The sequence below is a fragment of the Ambystoma mexicanum genome, chromosome 3q (assembly GCF_040938575.1).
Source record: "Ambystoma mexicanum isolate Mex_15411 chromosome 3q, UKY_AmexF1_1, whole genome shotgun sequence".
Lineage (NCBI taxonomy): Eukaryota > Metazoa > Chordata > Amphibia > Caudata > Ambystomatidae > Ambystoma > Ambystoma mexicanum.
The window spans coordinates 774,496,745-774,509,280 of NC_090926.1; the positions used below are offsets into that span (position 1 = coordinate 774,496,745).

Below are 12,536 nucleotides of genomic sequence, written 5' to 3' on the forward strand. Positions count from 1 at the left end.
ATAGAGGTTTTAGAACTGCTTGTTCCACGTGTGTATCTTCTTTGGAATGTGTGTGAATGCAACAGTGCCGAGTGAAAGTGTGTACTGAGCTCCATGAAGCTGCTTTGCAAATGGTGTCTAGTGGGACATTTGCAATGAAAGCCAAAGTAGCTCCTGTACCCCTTGTAGAGTGAGCTCTTGGTGTGAAAGGCAGTGTCTTGCTTGATAATGAGTAACAGAGCTGTATGCATCTGACTATCCATCTGGAGATGGCATTCTTTGAAATGTGGTCTTCTTCTCTGCCTGGTGCTACAGAGACAAAAGGTTGGTCTGTTTTCCTGAGCGGTCTGGTCTTGTTTACATAGTAAAGGACCACCCTCCTTCCTTCTAGTGTATGGAGTTTTTTCTCAGCTGAGCTCGTTGGGTTCTGGAACAAGGTTGGTAGCTCAATGGATCTTTCCCATATCTGGCCACTGCTGACATGGGATGCTATAACCTGGGGTCTGGCATTTTTAGAGACAAGAAGAAAACTTGGTGCTTTATCCATGGGACTGTGAAACCAAGATGTAGCTGGGGGATTTTTACCTGAGCCTAGGTTTGAGCCAAGAAGCGCTATATCCCAGTGACTGTAGACTATTTAGGGAATCTAGGGGAAGATCAGTATTCCTTTACACAAGTTCTTCAATCACACAGAACTCACCCACCCCTTAGTTCAAGTATCCCTTATAGATTTATATTATACGACCCCGGGCCCTATAGGGTTGATCCCAAACTATCTTTTACTTACTAAAGGTGTTGAATTCCACTGACAACTCCTGTGTGCTATTGGATGCCTCTGTCACTGCAGTTACACCAAAGTCATCTAACCTTTCATTTAAGCAATGACACTCTTAGATACCTAGGATGTCAGGACCAATATAATTGTCATGGTGATAAACAGTCCCTTGGCTGCACAAAGGGAAGCTCATTCATAAGGTGTTCAGTTGCCATTTCCCAATGCTTGTCTGATCATAATAGACTGGCAAGTGGAACACATGGACTCAAATGTAATGCATGTAATGAGACTCTGGCATGTTTTAGCAGGAGGGGACGAGCAGGGCAGACTATGCAGGATTGACAGTGGCCCATTTCACCATTTATTTATTGGGTATTTATAATGCGCCTATACAGAAAATGGTGTTTATGTAATCAGCCAAAATGACTGATAAAAAATGACTGAATGCGAGAATGTGTGATTTGGCCACATTTCGGCCGTTTGAAAATTCCGAACGGCCGAAATGTTTGACCAGATCACGCATTTGGTGGTGAGGGATGCGGGGGTGTCCACATATGTGAGCGGGGGTTGCGGGGTGTCCCCTGCAGCTGTCCCAAAAAAAAAAAAGAAAAGGACCCTGCGGCGCTGGTTCCTGATCACGGAAATGAAACGGAACAGGCTTTGCAGGGACACAGCAAGTCGGAAGCAAGGTAAGTAGGAGGTGTGGGGGTTTGTTGGGGGTGGGGGTAGGTCTGTGGGCCAAGTCAGAAATGTTCAGAGGAGAAAAGACAGAATGTTATTTTGGAAAAATAATCTTTGGTCTTTTCTCCCTCGAACATTTCTACCTCGGTCTTTTAACCCTGATCTGTGTTTATTATGTCCAGATACAAATGCATTCACCAATAAACCCTCTTATTATGGTGTAATGCATCAGAGCGCCTGCAACGGGCACACGCTTACCCCTCTCACTTTGCGGAAACTACAAAAGGAGAACGCACGCAGCAATTAATGTGGTTCTTCCCACTTCTGACCCCTACAAGAGGGAATATTGGTTTCTGGTCAAATAGCACTCAGCAGTGTTAAGGGGGAGTTTGGATCTTTAATCTGAAGAGGGACACTCTCATATTCACAAGAGAAGTCTGAATGCCTAGAGACAAATTATGATAGACATGAAAATCAACAGGCGAGGTTAGGCTGAGTTAGAAGAAGACATTTAAACAGTGTCACCAACCCAACTCTCCTTGGAATGCACAGTCAACAAGCACCTGAACAACACAGCAAAGTGCAGTTCCGCTCCTTAAAACCTGTGCATTTGGTGGGTTTACGTATGCATGCTTCTTCCATAACGCAAGTTCATACAAAAAAGTTTAATCAACCATACTCCTCACCTTAATGCCTCGGAGACATGCAGATGACTCTTGCCCAGGTCGAAGAGCAATAACATCCCCCTCCACAAGAAGGCTTATGGGCAGATTAACCAGGTGCCCATCCCGGTAAGCCCAGTGCAGCGACCAGGAAGGGGCAGAAGGCATGTGAAGGTCAGGATACAACGAGTCAGCCCAGTGGAAGTTTAAATCCTTCAATGCCTCTGAAAGAGAAGAAACACATTCAGAGTACAGTTTAGCACGTTAGGGACTGGCGCTGTGGAAAAGAGCGTTCAGAAAACAATATTAAGATGTAAAAGAAGGGATGAGAAAGGCATTTAATACCCTATCTGCTCCATCAGTAGGAAACTGAAGGACTGAGAAACAAGGTGGGCAACCATAGAACATGAATGTTTTGCCATTGTGTGGTCTTTGAAGAAGTGTAGACCATACTTGTATCAATCTACTTTTGTAATTCAAACAGACCACCAACCCTTGAGATGGTTAATGCAGATGAAGGGGGAGATTCCTAAATTGTTAAGATGGTCAATCAGCCTTCAGGGGTTTGATTTCACCATAGAACACAGGTCAGGGTTTAATCACCAAAAAATGGTGATGGTCTCTCCAGAAAGTATGACCAAATGGAGTAAGGAGATTCATCCAGTAGTGGATTAAATCCTCCTGTCCTTTAGTCTGGGGGGGGATGCGAGGGGGTAGGGGGGGGGGGGGTGAGAGCGATTGTTAGGGAGAATTCTCAGAAATTTGCTAATTCCCTTCTACCTTCGAGATCCCCAGCTCTTTTTGCTGGACTTTCTAACCTGGAGAGAGTGAGACCTTTTCCCCCCACTCTCTCATGTATTTTTTCTGTGATTTGGACCATGTTTTTGGAGTCTGACAAACTCCACAGGCATCATCTTTACATTGCGACACACAGCACCTTCAGTGCAGTGGCACAGGGAAGTCTCTTAGATTTCCCAAAGGTTTAAATACCTTCTCTTGGTGAAACTACTGTTGCCAAGAGCAGTGAAGCGAAATTGACTTTACTTACATTTTGTAGCTTTCTAGACCCAGCACACACCATCTTACAATAGGGTGCTGAAGGGGTTACTTAGTATCCCTTTGCCTAGTTTCTCATGTAACCTTTTTAATGTTACCCTTTCTACAATTAATGGCTGGTGGAAGTGGTTTACTTTTTACTACCATTGAGTGTTTCTACTGCGGGCTGCAATTGCAGCCGCAGTAAAGCACCCATGGATGCCCATTTTGTCAAAATGGCCCCAGTCTTCTTTTTTCACCATTTCTTGTTGGAAAGGTCTTCTTGAGATAGACTCTGTGCCCCAAACCAGGTTTGGTCCCTTTGTTGGTTTTTTCTTTGGTGGGATTCACTGGTGAAGCCCGCCTCAGGCTCCAAACTGTCTGGCAGGGCAGGAAGTGAGGGAGGTGCCCAAAACTCCCTGTGCTTAATCCTCTTGGTTACAGGAATGCACCCAAAGGTGATTGGCCAGCTGGTTGTCCTTGGAGGACAGCCACCCAGTTGTGGGATTGAAAATTAGACTGTGAATTAATGGGAGAAACCGGGCGTAAAAGTCGAGGCTTTTGGCCTGGAAGGCAGAGTCGACTACTGGACGAAGGAATAAAAAGAAGAACTTGGAAAAGACGCTTGCTGCAACTCCTGGACCGTTGTGGTGAAGCTCTGCTGCATTGCTGAAGCTCTGAATTCGCCATGACTAGAGAAGTCCTGCAACGGACGACTTCTCCCCTTGGGTTGGTGGGACCAATCAACCCCAAAGCGAACTCGTCTGGACATCCTAGTGCAGGAGTCCCCAAACGTCCTCTCTGTTGTCCCCACAACTGAGGCCCAGGAACAACAGGATCTGCAGACCTACAGAGGAACAGAAGTCAGCAGGAACCACTTTCTTCAAGCCAAAGGTACTGTAAAACTAAGGGGACTTGCCTCTTGTTGTGTAGCCTTGCTAGCTCTCAGTTGAGACTTGTCTTGGTTGCTTTTGCAGAGTTGCTTGCAGCTTTGCCCCTCACAAGCCTCCCAGCTTGTGGCCCTTCAGTGATTTAATTTTCTACAAAGACTTCTAAAACATTGTGCAATACTTTTTATCTATCTGCAAGATGTACTTCAGCTCACCTAAACTTTAGCTCAATTAACGTTGGCTGTCCTAGCTCCCTGAAAGACTCTTCTTACCTCTGACTTTGTGCTTTAACTGTCCTTCAGGAAAGGATTAATTTACTTTGCATTGGAGGGTTCAAAAGTACTTACCTGCTTAAGAATATTTGTTAACCATTGTTTTATTCCCTCATCTTTTCCATTTGACACTAACCTCAGTATTGCTCTAAATGTGCCAGTGATATATCAATGTCCATAGTGTCCTAGTTATTTAAGTCACCTCAGGGTGTAGGAAGTATCTGTGTGCCATCCCAAATGGGTATCTACTTATTTATTGAAACGGAGAGGGTGCATTTCTGAAGTATAATATTGTGTTACATATTTTGCTCCCTCCTAAGTAAGGCTTATTCAACTGACTGTTAAATGAAAAAATAATTGCTAAATCAAGAAACCTTGAGAGTAAGTGTTTATTTGGATACTTGTCACTGTGAATCTCTATGTTATAACCCTACAGGTCACACTAACCCCTCTTGAGATAAGCCTGGCTGCTCAGTCACTCTACCAACTTGTGTAGTACATGCTTATACCAAAGGTTGGGTTAACAATTACCAAGAGGACAAGGATGGTGAAGTCTCCCACAGGGTACTGCATACAATCTTGCCTAACAGCCTCCCTCGCCCTTTTCCTGCCTCTGGCACACATGGGCATGCGTACAAACTCATTTCTTCTCAGATATGCCATTCTTCCTTCTAATTCTCCTCTGATCCCGAGATTTCCTCTGATCCTGGGGTATCATTTCTCATTTTTCTTCTAAGTGCAGTTGCCACCATATAGTCAGATGTAGTGTATCTTCATCTAAGTATATTTTATCTGTAGAACCATTCTCTTCCTACTGCCCTTTCTAGTGACTTGGTACCCCCCCCCCCCTCCTGCCTGTGCTGATTCCAAGGAGATTGTCCCCTCTTCCCAAAGGTGAGCTTGCCTAGGGGACAGGGAAAGCGGGATATCTTTAGAGGTGAACCCCACGCCTAATTAGGGGACAGGAAATACCCAGAAAGGGGTAACAGTCATCACCCCACCCCTTGCCCCCCAGCTGTTACAACCGTTGTAAGATATGTAGGAGCTGTGATGTATGAACATCCTAAACCCTTTATGTCATGGCTGGTTTGGATTCTGACTCAAACTATTCCCAGTCCTCCTGGGAAGACAACGGAGGAGCAAGAGGAACACTCCCCATGGAGGAGCATCAGTTAAAGAACTGATCAGACGCACCATTAGAAGAAGCCCACACAGTTCAAGTGAGTTGGAAGGGCCAGAGTAGGTGCAGCCGAGCAGAGATGGAGCACGCCAGACTCAATCCACGGTCTGTGCTGCAGGACGGAAGGGAGAGAACAGTGAAGCCCCAACATGGGGAAAAGACCAAGAAGCCCCAAAGTGGAGAGGGACAAATAAACCATCCCCACACGGTGGAGAAAAAATAGACACCCTGGAGTATAGGGGGAGAAAGAAAGGAGCCCATGTTGGGGATAGAAGGCAGAAACCCAGAGTTGATCGTGAGAAGGAAGAACGCCCCAGAGTACGGAACAAGAAGTAGCAAAGCCCCCGAGTGGGGACGAAAAGACTTCGAGAAATACAGACTGAAGAAAAACACAAAAAAAGACGACAGTCCCACCCTCCTGTCTCCTCCCCAAGTGAGAAAGACTGGGACTGACACCTTTTGACAAGGAAGAGAGAGAGACCTGGCAGGGGCCTGGCACAACATTTCAGAAGTACCTTGATCTGTTCAAAGTGAACTGTGTATCTAGGCAACAGACTACGAGTCCAAAAGAAGTGGGTGGTGGTGCTGGGGTCAGAAACCACAAACGATCCCTTATTTTGAGAAATTCTCCAAAATCTGTTATTTTGCAGTTTTCTGTTATAGAGATAGGGCAAGAAGCTAGGTTAGGGTAGGATTACCGGACAGAGAGAACTATATTTATGTTGAGACCTCCTGACATCCTAACAAGTACCCTTCTGATATGTTTCTTATTAGAATAAGGTTTAAAGTCCCCAAGTATAGGGAAATAGAAGGCATTTTTTGAAAGGATACTTACAAACATGCCTCTGTGTCTGTCCCTTGACTCAAGACTTGCCACATACCCTGTTGCAAAAGACAACAAGAAATAACTAGGTTTACACAGTGACTTTGTTTTGTCCAGATGTACTGCAACTGATCTTTGCACATCCAGCATATGTAGTAGCCTCTCAATCAGGTATGAAGGCTGTGGAGGAAAGCTGCTAGCACAATAGACTGATTAACATTGCATGTTTGGAATTCAATTTCTGTGAAAAACATGGGTATGCTCTGAGTAGTATTGTCTTGGTGTACTAAAACAAAAGGCTTGTCTACTGAGAGGGACTAAAGTTTAGCGGGTCAGAAGAAGGAGATAGACTTGTTACTTCCATTTGCGACTAGTGTTCATTTAAATAAAAAGATGAAAATGCCCAACTTCCCCTAAACTATGGATATCCCTACCTAACAAAACTAACTGCTTGTCAGTCTGATAGTCAAAAATCAGTCTGTCTACAGTCCAGAAACTGAGCTAATCTGGCCCTACCACTGAACAAAATAACCTAATTCACAGGAGAATGACTCCCTTCTTTGGGCTGCTTTTTCATCAACTTTCTTCAATACTGTATTTTCAAGTAGTTTCTGGTAATGTCTCAGATCAAGCAGTGCAATTAATTCAATGGGACTTTCCCTCTTTCCTTCTCTTGCTTGTCTTGACATCTTGATATGTTATAGATGTGATCTGCTCTTGTTACTTGTGGTTTCTCTGCTCTTGGTTTCTCACACCTTAAAAGGTATTTCGTCTTTCAATGCCCAAGCTTTTTCTTGATTAGTATCAATTACATTCCTCACATTAGAATTTTCCTTCTCCTTAAACTTTGTCAGCACTTGTTTATAACTTTCAGTCTTGTTCATTACTGGGATGAGTAAGGACTTCTCAGTAAGGGTTTGTATTCTTTTTACCACTTTGTAGCTCACTGGTGCGAGTATGAGTTTTCCCGTGATAATGTCCTTTCGCATTCCTCTGCGTTGTACCGGGACTAGTATGATTTTTCCAGAAATGTATCTCACTCTTATTCTCTGTTTTTATCCCACTGGGACAAGTATCTGTTCCCAATTGATCGGTCTCTTTTCCTCAACTCCCCTCTCACTGGGACGAGTATGAGTGTCTCAATCGTTATATTAGTTTCTGTCACTGGAATGAGAACACCAATCGTTATAGTTGCCTCTCCCCGCGTCTCCCACTGTCCCTGTACCTTCCTTATAATGGGGCTGCGTCAACAGGTTGGCGTTCCCCTTTGTCTTTTCTTTCCTTCTTGTCAGGGTGGCTCTTTCACTCGTTTCACATTCCTCTCTAGGCACATTTTGGTGTACTTCTGTAAAAGCAGTCTTGACTTTGGTAAGGGATTTCTCCGTCTCCCCGGCCAAGCCACCACTTCCTCCTGGGATTGGACTCATTTATAGGCTCTCTCTAGCCTGCTTCTCGAACATGCCAGCTTGTGCACCTGTCCACTGCAGCTTCCTTCGAGCTTACAAAGAAGTGTTTGCTTGCGTCCGTCAGCGTTACTCCAGCAGGTGATTTGAAACAATCGGGTCTCTCGCTCTCAAGCTTTCTGTCCTCCAATACTTAAGACGCTGTGCTGGGACAGAAGCCCTTCTATGTCCCACTTCTGTTTGTTATTTCTCCAGTGGTTTTCCTTGTTGCAGTTCTATTTCAGTAATTTTCTTCAAGCTTTATGTAAGTTTCCACATCACAATAGCATACATCCACTGATATTTCATAGTCTCTGTCAACAGATTTTACGTCAGGTTGGTAGGGGGATTGGGCAGGGAGTTCCTGACGGGAACAGGAGTCCTTGTCCCATAGGGGGAGTCACTCACGGTTAGGTCCCGCTTACCTCTACCCATAGGGAAGGTATTGCATAGCAGGCTCACCTCCATAGCCTCACAGGGAAAGGCTCTCTTCTGGGGAGAAGTGACAATCACATGATTCATCACATATGGCACAGAGGAAAGCCACCTTGTGAGGTTTTTAAGGGATGCCCTATGCATTCGTTCAAAGTGGGATCCTAAAAGCAAGTACAAAACAGTACTGTGTTGAGAACCCATCCTAGAGCCGAAAGCACCATTTAAGTACCATATTCTCAAAATGGCTGTGCCACGCCTTTTTGTCCTGTCTTTTGGCTATCTTGTCTTTTGGCCTTAAGATAAGCCCTTTCCTGGGAAAAACCTCGACTTTCCTGGGCAATGTGCCGTTGCAAGCATTTGGTCAGATGTGGGCGCTGGAACTGTCCAGTCCCAATTCACATTCAGGCCAGGGGAAAGGTCTATTGCTAGGCAGATACGGAGCAAGTGGCCCTCTATGGTTGGACAGCCCTTACCAGTTTGAATGGTGCAGAGCCTTATCATTGGTAGGCCTGGAGGAGTCCTGCATCCGTTTTTCAGACCGTCATTTGGAGCATAGACTCCTACAAAAAGTATCAGCCAGCCGAAAATCCGAGGATACACATTAAAGACTTGCAGCATTGCCTCTAGCATAGACATGGTGAAGCCCTGTCCCACTGGAAGGATCTTCTGAAGACACTTGTTGGTGCTTTGACCAACTAGTCCAGACCCCTTGGAGAATTCGGAAATGTCCCAGAACCATCATGTGGACTGACAAGCTGCAGCCAGGGCATCATCGGTACATCGAACATTTTTTGTGGCGTCCCGCAAGGAGCAAGCATATCACTGCTGCTCTTTAATCTATATCTGCGATTCCTGTGCCTGGTCCTGGATAACTTCAACACTTATTTTACCAACTAAGCTGACGATACTGGTGGTGCAGTAAAGCAGGGACTGTGTGACGGATAGCGACAACATTATACAATGTCATTGAATCCTGGATGGATCAAAACTGGATGTGCCTGAATGGCAAGAAAACTAAGTTGATGGTTTTCGGGTCCCACCAAGCCAGGGCCAAACTAACCCCTCAATACAAATCATTCCTTATCAAAGATACTCACATCCATGTAGTGGGTAAGGTAAAAACATTGGGGATGATGGAAGCCTCTATGAGCGCGGATGCCCAAGCACTATACTTGAGTAAAAATTGCTCCTACTACCTGAGGCTACTGAGAGCCATCAAACCCTTTTTGAGCCAAGACAATTGTGCTACTATAGCAAGAGCAACCATACACTTGCGTTTGGATTATGAAAATGCACTTATGTTGGGTGCAAACAAGCAATGCATTGCCAAATATCGCTAATCCAGAATATCGCTGTGAGGATAGTCAAACAAAAATCCAAGTCTGAGCAGATCAGCAGTGCCAGAAAGGAGTTGAATTGGTTAAAAGTGGAAGATAGAATACAATTCAAGGTTTTGACTTCGGTCCACAAACGTCTTCACAGGAAAGCACCAGCTTATCTTAAATCTAAGATCATCCGTTATGTACCAGGGCGAGCATTAAGACCGGCCTTGGGCATAATTGCTGTTGTACCACACAAGCGGTCCAAGGGACTGGGTAAAGCTTTTCCTACAGCCGTGGCAGCTAATTGGAACAAACCACCATTAAACCTGAGACTATAGTCCAAATACCTATAATTTCGAGAAAAAAAACTGAAAACTCATTTGTTTAAGTAAATCCAACTCCAATAGTTTAGTTAGGCAGACGGTCCTTTCCTGTTTGGTCTTAACAAGTGTCCTGTGTTAGTGTTTTGATTTTTTTTTGTTCCAATGTCTAGTGTCTCTTGTTGCGCCGCGATGTTCGCAAGCTATCGGCGCATTACAAATAAATAAATAAAAATTAAAAAAGAGAAATCTGTCCACGTTCTGAGTTTCGGCTTGGAACTTCACAGGCTGCCATCTTGTGGCCTAAGAATAGTGCTCAAACAGGTGAAGCTCTCCACCTTGAAGTTAGGCCTTTTGGAGCAGTTTCTTTGTCTTTGCCAACTGAGTCACCAGAGTGTAGTGTTCTGATGCTGCCTGTCTTGTGGGGCTTATGATCTGTTCATTCTAGGGTCATCCACCTGCAAAGCATCAGGAAACGTGTTGTCAGAGCTCAGAATCCCTGCCTAGCCGAACCAAAATTAGAAAACGACCAATGCACACATGATTTGTGAACCTCCTGCAACGAAACAAACGATCAAAGTAAGTGGACCACTGGATCTGGGAAACCTAGGGGTGGCGTTTAGTGGAACTGGAGTAAAGGGGGCGATCGATAGGGTTGCAAAGTCCTCTCCCTACCTCTTCCTTGCTTGTGTGCGTTGTTGAGCTCTGGCCAAGGATCACCCATTGCTTCCCCTCTAGTTGTGGGATTGGGAGAGGACTCCAAATCCTTTCAGCATACCTTTATTTCTACATCACTGGAATATTTTCCTCAACTGTTGTTGGCTTTGCCAATACTTGTTTGTTCACTTTAAAGACTTGTGACTGTTAAGGGCACTAGGCCTACTCACCATAACAAGGAAGGCCTTCTTAAGTGTTAGGCACCTTATTTTTTAAGACATGGTAAACGGCTTCCATTGGGTTTTACTTTAGTTTCCCCGAATTTCAAATTCATTACCCAACTATTCTTCACTAGCTTTACTACACAAAGTTTTCCATGTTTGATATTCTAATCACTTTTGTCTTAAAAGCAAAATATGGGTGTTCTCTAGAGAGATTGCCAACAGTGAATGCATACATGTTTATATAGCTGATTTAGTAGGACTATTTACCTGTAATTTTCATTGCTCAGAGGGTTCCATGTCATTTCGCCGACAGTAATTACTTCAAGGTAATTTACTATGAAGTAATTATTTCAAAATTTGACTAGGATTGGGGACCCCCTCAAATCCCCCCTTTTCCTTTCATTTCTACCCCTACCTCAAACCCCTCTCCACCCCCTTTCAACCCCTCAACCTACCTCTACCTATATATTATTTGAAGTAATTTCGAAGTCATTATTTCAAAGTAAATTACCTTGAAGTAATTATTGTCGGTGAAACCATGGGATACGGCTCAGAGTGGGTTCAGGCCCAATAAATAACATATTTTTAAACTTAATTGGATGTATTAGAGTGCTCCGTTTGTGTGAGTGTAACGCTGCACCTCCCCCATATCCTGAAGACTTTTACTTTACTGCTCTACCACCTACCTTAATTGAATTTGGTTAAAAGTGTCCACTTCTGCGAAAAAAGCTGTGAAGTGTTCAGAGGGTAGCATTTTGTGCTGAGGTGATTAAACTTGAGGTCTTGAAAGCAGCTTGATATAGTACCCTTCCTTTATTACGTGCAACACCCACTTGCAAGTGGTGATACCCTCCCATTAGTGGGTGACTGTGATTATCTTTCCCCTAATGGGGGAAACACGCAGATGACTTGACAGATGACTTGACACGCGTACTTGTTTTGTGAAAGAGGGAGCAACTTTAGTTGGTTTTCCCGTTCCTTGGCATCATTGCTGTGACAAGTACTGAGACTGGCAAGAGCCTGACTGTACCCCAGACAGAACCTTGCCCCGGCCTCCATACTTTTGTTGAGAACACAGTTGTGGGGGTATTGCATGTGTGCGATTGTTGCCCACAAAAATGTCTGCAATCAGATGCCACCCCACTGCGTTGATATGGGCGCCCAATCTGATTTGGCCTAAAGCTGTAAGTGTTTCATGCTCTCTTGATTTGATATATTTATATCACACACAAGGCCATGCAGAGTACACCCCATGTCGTCACAGGTTGGAAATGCTCAAAAATGAACGTCACCAGGAAAAAAGGAATGACTTATTATTTAAAACGGTGAGTTGCAAGAGTTTCCATTAGGCGAGTTAAGGACTAAATACTTCTCAGGCTAATAGGAAAAGAGTTCCGGAGATGAGGGCCCAGAACAGAGAAGCGCAGATCTCTGTAAGAAAAATACATGTTGTAGGGACCACCAGCAAATGATGGTCTGCTGACCGAACGAATGTGTTGACCGATAAAGATGATTCCTGTCAGACAAATACTATACTGACAATATAGAAATACCAATGCCAATATACAAATACATTTGAAGAAAGGTACAATCCTCTGTTTGACTGGCAGTGGAGAGATCTTCGAAACTGGGAGAGCAGAGAACATTTTGGCACATGGTGGATGAGCCAGACTTCTGCATTTTGGGAGGATTGTAGGCAAAAAAGTTGCCTTTGTGGAATACCTGCTAGAATAGCAATAGTGTAATCCAGTTTGGAGTTGAGCAAAGCCTGAACCACAACTGGATGATCAACAACCAGAACAAAAAGGGAGAGCAAACCTTAGCAATCGAAGCCTATTT

General features: G+C 44.3%; 1 protein-coding gene across 5 annotated transcripts in view; it reads right to left on the minus strand.

Annotated features, from left to right (window-relative positions):
• TMEM94 (transmembrane protein 94) overlaps nt 1–12,536 on the minus strand; it is a 2,019,771-nt gene that overhangs the window by 1,675,943 nt on the left and 331,292 nt on the right. For all 5 annotated transcript variants that reach the window (XM_069654803.1, XM_069654805.1, XM_069654804.1 and 2 more), the window contains exon 6: nt 2,122–2,321. In XM_069654803.1, coding sequence (XP_069510904.1) covers nt 2,122–2,321 — 200 coding nt within the window. The remainder of the gene's footprint in view (nt 1–2,121; nt 2,322–12,536) is intronic.